Genomic DNA, 12,091 nt, shown 5'->3' with positions numbered 1-12,091 from the left:
CACGATTTCTGTTCTCATCCTGAAGCAAAGTTCTTAACCCGAGGTACTATTTCTGGGTTAGCGGAGTCTGTAACCTGAAGCGTCTGTAACCCGAGGTACCACTGTAATTTCCTTAAATCAATTATTTTAATAGATCTACAGAAAATGAAGCTCACTGATGTTGACAACATTCTAGTAATCTTTGCTGAAATAACTATTGTTCTTTCACACATTTTAGATTAGACAGAAAAATGAGTGGCAGACCAAAATTTGACCTACATTTGTACATATTTCAATCTATCGTGTAATGGTGTGTGTTATGTAATGCTAAATGTTTAATATTTCATTCACAACAGATTAGACTGAAAACCTGGCATAGTTTACAAAGAGAGTCAATTAACTAGTTATTTCCATATGGGAACCTTCACCAATCTGGTGCTCTCCAGATTTTCGGACAATATGGCAATGCTGGCTGGGATTAATAGGAGTTGTACTCCAAAACTTCTGGAGGGCATCATGTTGACAAAAAGCTGTCCCTGAGCAAAAGAAAATCATTAGTCTAAAGCAGGCTTCCTCAACCTTGGCCCTCCAGATGTTTTGAGACTACAATTCCCATCATCCCTGACCACTGGTCCTGCTAGCTAGGGATCATGAGTTGTAGGCCAAAAACATCTGGAGGGCCGAGGTTGAGGAAGCCTGGTCTAAAGCAAAGACTTGAACCAGATCTCTCCATTTGCACCTTCCAAGCATATGGTCAGTGCCATCTCTGACCATGCCAACAGTCTATTCATGAGTACTGAGATACTGATTTTTAAATGGAGCCCACAAATGTTTATGAGGGAAGGAAGAAAAGAGGCAAGGGAGGAATGCAAACTGTTTGCCATTATACTGCTTGACCTAATCAAAGTAATGTGGATCTAGCTATAGGTTATCTCCTAGCCCCAAGAGTAAAGGATTTTCAGCTGGAAAGCAAACCAAGAAGCACACACTCCCCAGGAAATACATTACTTACATCAAACTGAGCCAGGACAGTTCCCGTGATAAGCCCCTCTGCCAGTTGAAACATCGATTCCCTCAGAGCAATATCATCCTGGTGGGCACCATCTAGTGGGGACTTCTCAGGGATGTACTGGAAGTCTGGCTCACTCTCCAGCTTTTCTTCTACCACATCATAAACAGCTGCAATAAACAAGAAGTAGCATAATTACTGAGGAAGAGAACTCTGCAAAACTGCGGACAGCTGCTTCATCCATTAATTTACATTAATTAACATTAATATTAATAAATCAATAATAATAATTATATTATCCATACCCCACCCATCTGGCTGGGTTTCCCCAGTCACGCTGGGTGGCTTACAGCACATATAAAAATTGTAAAACATCAGACATAAAACATTTCCTGATACAGGGCTGCCTTCAGATGTCTTCTAAAAGTCACATAGTTGTTTATTTCCTTGACAACTGATGGGAGGATGTTCCACAGGGTGGGTGCCACTACTGAGAAGGCCCTCTGCCTAGTTCCCTGGAACTTCACATTCTTGCAGCGAGGGAACCAGCAGAAGACCCTCGGAGCTAGATCTCAGTGTCCAGGCTGAATAATGAGAGTGGAGGTGCTCCTTCAGGTATACAGAGCCAAGACAGTTTGGGGCTTTAAAGATCAGCAGCAACACTTTGAATTGTGCTCAGAAACACACTGGGGGCCAATGCAGGTCTTTCAGGACCAGTGTTATATAGTCTTGGCAGCCACTCCCAGTCACCAGGCTAGCTGCCACATTCTGGATTAGTTGTAGTTTCCAAGTCACCTTCAAAGGTAGCCCCAGGTAGTATGCATTGCAATAGTCCAAGAAGGAGATAACCAGAGCATGCACCAGTATGCCACTGCCAGACAGTATTTGCCAGATGGAGCTGGTAGACAGCTGCCCTGGACACAGAATTGACCTGTGCCTCCATAGACAGCTTAGAGTCCAAAATGACTCCAAGGCTGCACACCTGGTCATTCAGGGGCACAGTTGCCCCCATTCAGGACCAGGGAGAGCACATGAAGGAAACACACATGCATGGATCTTTTCTGCATGGTGGGGTGTGCTTGAGTGCAAAAATTCCAAGCAACTGATATAGGTGGTTGCTTTCTTCTCCCACTACTGTGCGATCACATCATGGGAAAGGAACTCCTGTCAAAACACCCTGCACCAGAGAGATAAAACCCCAAGCTAGCTACAATTTTAACAAGAGGTTTATTGATACAAAATGTATTAGATTGAATTTGTTTATGTAATATCAATCCACACATTTAAAACAATAAAAAAAACCTCTGGTATCCTTCTCCTTTGTACCTGGAAAACATTTGGCTTTACATTTTATTATCCAGTGGTGTGATTGTTAATTAAGGATAGAAAAGGCTTTTTTTTTTTTTTTACATGCTGTTATGACTTAACAATCACCCTGCATTCATTTCTTGCCCGGAAACAACATGTGTTATATACCTACATGCCAGACAGTATTTGCCAAATACAAACATATTTTATTAGTAATGCTTGTAACTAAAATAAATCTGCAAAAAAATTGGAGGAGGAAATCATGGCTGTCTGCTAAATTCTCAATTTCAAGGTCTTTTATTTAAACTAATACGACAATCAACACAGAGAGTCCATCAGCTTCGCAAGTTAAATCAAAACACCTACTTAATTTATTTTCTGGGACTAGGATGCAATAAAGGTGAACTAAAAAATATATGATTTTTTAAAAAAAATGAATAAGGTTTTTATGCCAGTTTCAACTGTTCTGCTTAAGAACTTTTATTTATCCTATTTCTTTGCTACATAGTTCTTATGTTGCACTTGCACAGTGACCTGTGCAAATACCTCCATAATAAATGTTTACTGACTGCATGCAAAAACAGATAGAGCTGGAGCTTGAGCACCATCCCACAGAAGTAGCTGAAAGAATACTTTCCCACCTCATCCTTTCCAAGCAGCCCTCCAAAACGTGTCTTCTAAGGTTCAGCGAAAATCCCTGAAAATCAGGCAGAGGCGTCTTCCATAAATGTAGAACACACCTCAGTGTCTGATTTTGGGCAGCTTCCATGAGCTTTTCCTCAGTTTCTTGCACCACATTCCATAAAACAAGGTTTCCCAACCCTCAGGAGAGGCTTGCAAGAAAGCTACAACTGTGACACCTACAGCCAGATCCAATTCATCATTTCCTTGTTAGTGTAAGTCCCACTAAGTTAAATGAGACCAATTCCCCCAAAGAAGTGTGCCTAGGACTGCTAGTTTTAGAACACGAGTTAATAAACAGAGACCAAGATACTATATAAAAAGGCATGCTTTAAAAAGTTTTGCCCACAATAGAAAAATTAAGGACTACAAACTTTGGTAAGAATAATTCAAGTTGATAAGACAAGCAAAAATATTATGTTGAAGATTATATTGCTACAAAAACATTACAGCAAAAAATTCTATAAATACATCAGAAGCAGGAAATGAGCAAGAGAGGAAGTCAGACCATTAGATGACAATATGTGAAATGATTTATCATGGAGAGAACAGAAAGACTGCAGAGACACTAAATGAACTTTCTTCACTGTGAATAAGTTAAGACAGACACACCCAAATGATTTTTTTTGGTAGGGGAGGGAATCTGAAGAACTAAGTCAAATACAAGATGACTCTAGGGGATAACTGAATACTTAAAAACCAACCTGTCTCTGAGTGTGGGTGACAAAAATTCAAGGGTTCTCTAGAACCTGAATGGGGGAAATATGCTACTCACTAAAATCAGTAACTATGCCAGAAATCTGAAACCCAGGAAATTACAGGTTCACTAGTTTAATCTGCCCCACATAAATTGGTGGACAACACTGTTAAGAGTTCACATGATTAAGACATACAGAACTAAGGTTGCGAATTGAGAATACCTCTGACAACTACAAAAGACTTCTCTTACTACACCAAGCTTTTCAGAATGTTCTGAGTGTATCAAACAAATATTAGACTTTGGCGGACATTATATATTTGGACCTCCAAACAGTTGTTTTTTTAAGTTGCTCACAAAGGGCCCTGAGTAAATGACTATGTCGTAGGATACGAGGACAATTCCTCTTAGGAATCTAACTGGTTGAAGAGCTACAAGCAAAATTCAGGAATTTTCACAATACAGTGGTACCTCGGTTTAAGAACAGTCCTGTTTATGAACGATTCGGTTTATGAACTCTGCAAAACCGGAAGTAGTGTCCCAGTTTGAGAACTTTACCTTGGTCTAAGAATGGAATCCGAATGGTGGAAGGGCACCGGCGGCGGGAGGCCTCATTAGGGAAAGCGCACCTCAGTTTAAGAATGGTTTTGGTTTAAGAACGGACTTCCAGAACAGATTAAGTTGGTAAACCATGGTATCACTGTAGAGGGAAATGGGGGTTCCCTGAAAAGTGATTTGAAGACAGGATGGCCAAGTACGAAAATGACACCAAGGTATTAGTGCTGCTGAAAACCCAGGGGGAGTTACTCCAGTAGAATCTCTACAGAGTAGTTAAATAGGCAACAAAATAGCAAATCAGATTCAATGTAAGTTAAGAGTAGAAAGATAAACAAGGGGGAGGTCAGGAGAAACACTAGTTTCATATACACAGGTGGAGTCTGAATTAGTAGTGACTAAACAGAAAATGATGACTGAAATAAACTGGCAAAGGAAAGAAATTAAGAAAGAATGAAAATAAGTCCACTGGTATCCTAAATCCATGGTGTGCCTGAATTTGAAATTTTGTGTTCTGGCCATCCAATTAAAATAAAAACTAATTATCTGAGTAAGAAAAGAAACAGAAAAGGGAACTCAACTGATCAATGATGTTGAAACAATTTCCCTATGAGGAAAAGCTAAAATGTTTGACTTTCTTAGCTTAGGAAAAAGGTGAGTAACAAAATACATGACAAGACACGTATAACACCCTGAACAGCACAGAGAAAGCAGACAGAAAAATATTACTTCCTCTTTCGTAATACTGAAATTTAAGGTCAGCCAATGAAATTCCATATGGTATATGAGGCTATGTCACTTGTGTACCCCTGTTATACCTAACAAGAGTGATAAGGGCATTGGGCAAGGGAAGCAATGAAATGTATGGCACACCTGGAAGTGAGGAAATAATTACTGGATTCTTGTTGTTAGTACAGGGAAACTTTGTATTTTATCACTGACTACATTTTTAAAATCTCATTACCACTCAATGCCCACCTTACAATCTTCTTCTTAACGTACATGTTAACTAAGATTGCACTTCATGCATCTGATTAAGTGGGATTGAGTCCACAAAAGCCTGTGTCATACAATGTTTGTTAAAAGATGGTTTGACTTCTTTCATTTAACACGACCCTCTCTATGGTATTTTACACAGTTGTAGAAAATGCATAGCCAGTATAAGGATAGTAGGAGACACAACAAACGCCCTGAAAGGAACATGGTAAAAGAGCAAAAAGCAAGCATGCTTTCCACTGATAAAATTACTCACCATTGGGTCGAACTAGGAGCACAAGCTCCCCTGAGTGCCGCTCACAGCTAGCTTTAATAAACATAACAACTTGATCATGGGTATGTTCTGATATATCCCTGCCATTGATCAGTACAACCTGATCTCCTTCATTCAAACGAGGAACACAAACATCTGCCTGCAACATGAAACATGTGTTTAATGCAGTGGATATTACAAATAGGGCTTGCTGTCTTATTTTTAAGTAACGAAGAACTCAGTATCAAGATACTGTGGCGGTTCTGATCTGAAGATTTAATCACTAGGGTCTGAATATATGAAAAAATAAAGACTCAGACCTGATAAATAATTTATGAACCTTGGTTTATCCAGAATTCTGGCAGTGCAACCATTTTGTCGTTGGTAAGAAAAAGTTTAATTTTCCAATTTTTCCCCCCTATAAACAATTATTATCTCTGCGAATTAAAAGATCTCATTTTTCAATTTAAACTAAGCTTTAAATATGCCAATATACACTTTTGGGGAAGAAGAGCACGACACACACAAACAGGATTTTTCAACCTCTACATTATATATTGTAGGAGAAAAGTGAAGGATAGGATCTTTGATCAGATATATACTACAGCAAATCATGAATTCTTCTATATTAAAGCACTGGAGATTCTCTATTAGAGTCCTTTTCTAAGATTATTTATGATAGTGGCATGTTTTGAACATTAGATTGCTACATACAGCCAGGGGATAAGGAAAGTGAATAAAAAGCACTCTGAAATAATATATCTAAGTAGACATCACTGCAAACTTTCTCTGACAACTTACAGGTGTTCCTGGAGCCACTCTGGACACTATGACAGGCATCTTCTGATCATATCCACCCTTTAAAGGAAAGGGCAATAATTAAAGAACGTACAGCTCGAGCTGTATTCAAATATATATTAAAAGGGTAGGTCTTAATACCTTTACATTGAAACCAAATCTTCCATTTTCATCTGGTCTCATTCTGATCAGAACGAGATTGTCATGGGGAATCCCACCATTGGGCTGTAAATGAAAACATAGCATTATTCTCCATACCTGAATTTCTATAGGCACTACTGAAACCCCAAGCGATCCATAATTCATCATCTATTGCATAGCTAGTTAATGTCTCTCATTAATAATGAGCACATAACTGTTTAAGACTGAAAGAAAAGAAAGGGAGAAAGCGAGTCGGGGAGGGGGGACAGACAGACTAGAAATTTATAGCTAATCCTAAAACACATTTACCTGAAAACCAGTATTCATATAAGAAGATATTTTCAAGTTTCAATTTCCATGAGACATTGTTGGAATTTTCTTCAAAGTTAATGGTTTTACTATTGACTTGTTTGATGCAAAAATGACCTAAGTACCAGCAGTGCATTCATTACCAGGAAGTGTGCTCCAAGTACCTACCATTTTGGTTTGCATAAGTATAATGAAAGTTGCGTGGCTCATTGAAACGGTAAGGGGTATGTGCAAATAAGGGAATTATATTGTGTACTATAAAGATACAGTTTGGGAATATGATTTATGCAAATATTTTGAAAAGACATCTCATAACTATTATACTGCTTAAAGGTTTTTCAGATGGAAAGTAAATAGATCAAATAAATAAATACTATTCCAAATTAATACATTCTATAAAACATCCCAGAGCTACACCATGAAAATGTTACACAGGATTTGCTTTCCATTGTGTCTATACTTTTAGCTCTATCAGAAATAAGAGTTCTATTAAAAGCGGTTTTTCAGACTCATGTTCCATTTCACCAAGAGCATGATGGACTGGGGTAGGGAACCTGAGGACCATTATTTATATGTTATTAATTCACTCTAGTTGAATCTACTTCCATCAGACCTACTAATACTGATTAATTTCCCCCCTCCCTCCACGAAGAATATTGACTCAAACTAGACAAACAAATTTAAAGTAGCTTCTTACTGTAGATTTTTCAGGCGATGAAGAAGAATCATCATCATACGTTTCATTGATATGGTTATCTAATTCTTGCTGAGAAAGTGAATAATGAATTTGGTTCCAACTATTCTTTTTAGATTGTTTAGGTGGCAGTGCAGGTGGTTGCCCATCTACAGCGGTCTCTTGAGATCTACAAACAAAATGAAAAGAAATCTCATTAAAAGAGAAACTACCACTAAAAAGACTTTGGAATTTTGGTGCGTTGGACATCATTGGCTTGCAACCTCAATTATTACTCTTTGACAGGAGAGTTGTCTTTTGGCAAGGTTCACATTTGAGAGAATGAATTTGCTATTAATATATAGGATCATTTCAAAAAGAATGTTATGCACCTCTCCCTTAAGTATTTAATTCACAAGGCCTCCAAATTAAATCTCAGATGACAAATTAAGGACGACAAAGGAGATCTCAATCCTTTGTTGCTTTGTGTCTTCTTAAAAACACAGAGCAGTCCTAGGTAAGGGATTTCATTCTAAAATTTCAACTCTCCCACTTACTAGTTGGCACAAATTTTACAGATAAGAAAGGAGATCCTCAATCAAGATGTGGAAGCAGTAAGCCCACTTTTATTGCATGTTTGAACACCTGATGTTGCTTAAACCCATGTGTACTGGTCAGTGACTTATTCAAGTGGATAATCAATTTACAGTACATGAATTTAATTGGGTACTTATCCATACTGGAAATTTCTACAGAACTTTGCAAATGTGACAGATTTGATATATTATTACTTTGTTTTTTGAATAAAAATTAATAGTAACTGCAGCTGTCATTGAATCACTGTCAAACATTTCAAATCAGCATTAATTCACCATTGGGACAGTGAAATCCACAAACATACAAAACTAAATGTCTAATGATAAATGACTAATGGTTCTCATTCACACAAAACAAGTCAGTGTTACCTAAGAAAGTCCTAGCTTCATCTGTGGTCTGTCCAACTCCTGATCAGTACCCACTTTTGTTATAACACAATGTGCATGACTATAGTCACAATAAAGTTATTTCTTTTTTAAAAAATGCAATAAAGGAACTATGCATTTGTTTATAAACAGACTATGTGAAGTAATAAGCTACCATTGAAACTAGGTAAAGTAACACACTGGTTGTGAGTGTAACACACTGTAATGTGTTACCATAATGAATTGTGAGAACTAGGGATGAAGCTTTGGGCAAAACCTTGCCTGCTTTATATTTGCCCAGTCAGCTTTGAATTTCCTTATGAATGCTTTGACAATAGATCTGAAAGCAGACTATTTTGCAGTCAAAGCAGCCCTCTGTATTACTGCATACAGCAATTTGCATAATCAAATAAAAAAGGAAAAACTCCTACTCTAATAAGCTCTGTTTGTGTTAAATATATCTAAACTGCTGTGTAAAATAACATAGTTTCATATTTGACAGAGAGAGAGAGAGAAAGGATTCTTAAAAACACATTTGGATTGCTTGTTATGCATGTGTCTTTTTCCTACTGCCACTTTCATGAATAAAAAATTACAGATACTACACATACCTTTCAATTGACAAAAATCATTTGGAATGGCCACACAACTATTTGTACACATAGGGCATATGATTTTTAATGTGAACTAGGGCCGAATTAAACTCCCTTCCACTGGAGATGCCAGGAACTGAACGCAGGAACCTCTAACAAACTAACACTGGTTATGGCCAACTATATTGTCAAGAGTCAGGATGGACAATAGTTATAAAAAATAATAAGTATTACTCACTGCATGTTTAACATGTATATAGTGTAAGGAACACAAGGTTTCATGTACATTACTGAGCTCCTTACAGCATGTCAGTTTAAGTCAGATTAATATTATTCTTCCCATATTACTAATGGTGTAATATGTACTAATGGCAGCAGGTGTGTGTGTGTGTGCGTTGCAGCTAAGAGAATTGCTTACCTAAGCCCACCTGACAGCCTAGGTGAAATATGAACAAGCAACTCCCAATTTGTAGCCAAGTCTTTGTCAACATGTTGTTTATTTATATTATGCTTCTCTTAAAAATGCTACAATTGTGCTACATCAGTTTTCATTTGCAAAGCAATCACTAAAGAATGGGGCTGTCATCCTATAAAAAAGTAGTAGTAGTAGTAGTAGTAGTAGTAATAATAATAATAATAATAATAATAATAATAATAATAATAATAATAAATTATTTATACCCTGACCTCCCCAGCCAGGACCGGGCTCAGGGCAGCTAACATCAATACATACAATACATTAAAAACACAAAATGTTGATTATTTTTAGGTGTAGCCTTTAAAAACCTATAAAATAAAGCATTATAAAAACTATGCTTACGGTGATGATTCCAGAATGATACTGTTGGCTTGGGTGGAAGAAGGAGATCGATGATTTGCAAAAACCTCACTTGGCGAAGGATGAACCACATGGTCTACTAGATGCCCAACTGAAGATGGCCGTAAACGGTTTCCCTCTTGAGTAAATGCAGAGTTGCGACTAATCAGGAAAAGAACACTTTGTTCAATAATTGCAGGTATGCTTGTCAAGACTTAGATGATTTATGCTTTTTTAAAAAAATGCTTAAAACTTATCTATCCCTCTAATTTCTTGGGTCTTAGATATAGTACTCCTGGCAGGAACATCCCCCAAATCAATCTTGTTTAGAAGACATTATCACTGGCAGAAGGGAGATGAGGAAAGAGGTGATTTTTACCCATTTTTACCCAATAGAATAGACCTATTGAAATTCATGTACCCAGGTTAGTTATCATCAGTTTATTTCTATACCACTTTTTGGTCAAGGCCCCCCAAACACTGAACAGATTAGTACTAAAGAACACACAATAAAACTACAGCAAATACAAATACAAAAGTATAATAAAATAAACCAGAAAAAATTGAAATATGGAGTAACCCAGGCACACCATGAATCACACTTTCTACAGTCATGAGCTGCATTTGCGTTCTCCCCATAGACACAGCTGCCCTTCACAAACAACTGCTTACACAGTTGCTTCCTCCTTAGAAACAGCAACAGCCAAAGCAAAGTTCTTACACTTGCTCTCCAGGGCAAGGCTAGCTGGCTCAGATTCCTGACTCCTCAACAGGCAGCAGTTCTCCAGGTGCAGGAACAGGAGCAAGGATAAAGTTGGCATTCACCTTCAAGCCACCAATGGTCCTATTACTGCTATCTGCTGCCTCTAAACCCACAGCAGCCTCCAAATAAATAGGCGTCCGCCTGGAAACAGCAACAGGGTGGGGCTACCTGGCTCAAACCTTCAGGTCAATTAACTTCAATGGGTCTACTCTGAGCAGGACTAGCATTGGATACAGCACCCTGCCTTCTCTTCCTGTAGGAACCCAGCAATCCAGATATAAATGGAGGCAAAAGGCCAATATACGTCAGGAAAAAATGTTATTTCCTCTTTTGACACAACCTGACTTTCCACCTATGTGGAAAGGTCCCCACTGTGGTTTAGTTTTTTTATAAAAGAAGTCATATGTACACACACAGAGCACTTAACTCAGAAACATGACTTCCCTCTCATTTGGGTCACATTAGATTTCCTACACACACATTCAAGTTGTAGAGAGCTAGAGGTTTCATTGCAACAGTAACACAGACTGATGTAAACCATAGTGTTGTGCTATGTAAACACATCCCTCTCCTTCAGAACAGCCACAAGAAGGAGATAGCAAGCACCACCTCCCGATTTAAACAAGTAACAATTTGTGTTACATCCGAAATGCAAATTGCAGTGCATTTGATATATGCTTTATGAAATTAGCAAGGATCAGAAACAAAGCTTAAACTAACCGTAGTCTGTGATGTGGAAATGAATGTTTCCAATCCCTTCCTCATGGCAACGAGGAAGAAGGAGAGACAGGCATGCTAGTTCAAGCCTCACTCAGGCCATTCAATAGCTTTAAACTATGGTTTAGAACCAGGCCTGTTTTTCTGATGCAATGAAAATAGTGTCTCGCTGAAGGTAGAACCAGTGCAGGAATCAATCTCGGAGCACATCCTAAAATTCATAACTGCTTTTTCTTCAATATAATTTAAGGTTTGTTTGTTTTTCTTTATATGTGATTATTATAACATACACTTTGGTCAGTCTGCCTCTGTGTGGCCTCACAATTTCTTTTTAAATGCTTAGTATGGAAATAACTATGGTTCAACACACATCCCTCCAAAAAAACAGATCCCAAGTACTTTCCCTTCCTTAAGAAAATAAAAATAAGAGGTAACTAGTGGCTCAGGGACTATTCAATTTTACTTACTGATTAGGGGTTCCAGGTGGAGAGCGGGATGGTAAACTTTGAGTTTCTAACCTGTCATCAGACATTGAATTCCTGCTGACAACCTCCCAGTCCATCCCGCTTATCAATCTGCGAGCCAGAGGTTTACTTGGGGATCTAAAACAATAAAAAAATTACCAATATGTATCTGGAAGTTCTCTGAAGAAATTAATTGGGAATTGAGGTGAACAAGAAAATAGCATTAGCTTTCCCCTATACAGGGGCTGATACACTGACTTGTTATTTAAATATTTCCTCCAAATAGTGCAAGGGGTTTCAGAGCACCTAAAGAAACGTGATGCAGAACACTAAATTAATGAATATAAACAACCAAATCATAGCTTGTGCTGTGGCA

The 12,091-nt window shown here is 38.0% G+C and overlaps 1 protein-coding gene across 2 annotated transcripts in view; it reads right to left on the bottom strand.

Annotated features, from left to right (window-relative positions):
• The window catches only part of PTPN4 (protein tyrosine phosphatase non-receptor type 4), an 86,392-nt gene that overhangs the window by 17,919 nt on the left and 56,382 nt on the right, over positions 1 to 12,091 (bottom strand). The window contains exons 14-20 of one of the 2 annotated variants that reach the window (XM_081852683.1): positions 11,719 to 11,853; positions 9,775 to 9,933; positions 7,424 to 7,589; positions 6,418 to 6,501; positions 6,280 to 6,336; positions 5,482 to 5,638; positions 992 to 1,158 (exon numbers count right to left, since the gene is read on the bottom strand). In XM_081852683.1, the coding sequence (XP_081708809.1) occupies positions 992 to 1,158; positions 5,482 to 5,638; positions 6,280 to 6,336; positions 6,418 to 6,501; positions 7,424 to 7,589; positions 9,775 to 9,933; positions 11,719 to 11,853 (925 nt within the window). The remainder of the gene's footprint in view (positions 1 to 991; positions 1,159 to 5,481; positions 5,639 to 6,279; positions 6,337 to 6,417; positions 6,502 to 7,423; positions 7,590 to 9,774; positions 9,934 to 11,718; positions 11,854 to 12,091) is intronic. The other variant, XM_081852684.1, reaches the window with a different exon arrangement.

This window comes from Podarcis erhardii, assembly GCF_964252035.2.
Source record: "Podarcis erhardii genome assembly, chromosome: 1".
NCBI lineage: Eukaryota > Metazoa > Chordata > Lepidosauria > Squamata > Lacertidae > Podarcis > Podarcis erhardii.
This window is presented reverse-complemented; position numbering and strand designations above follow the sequence as displayed.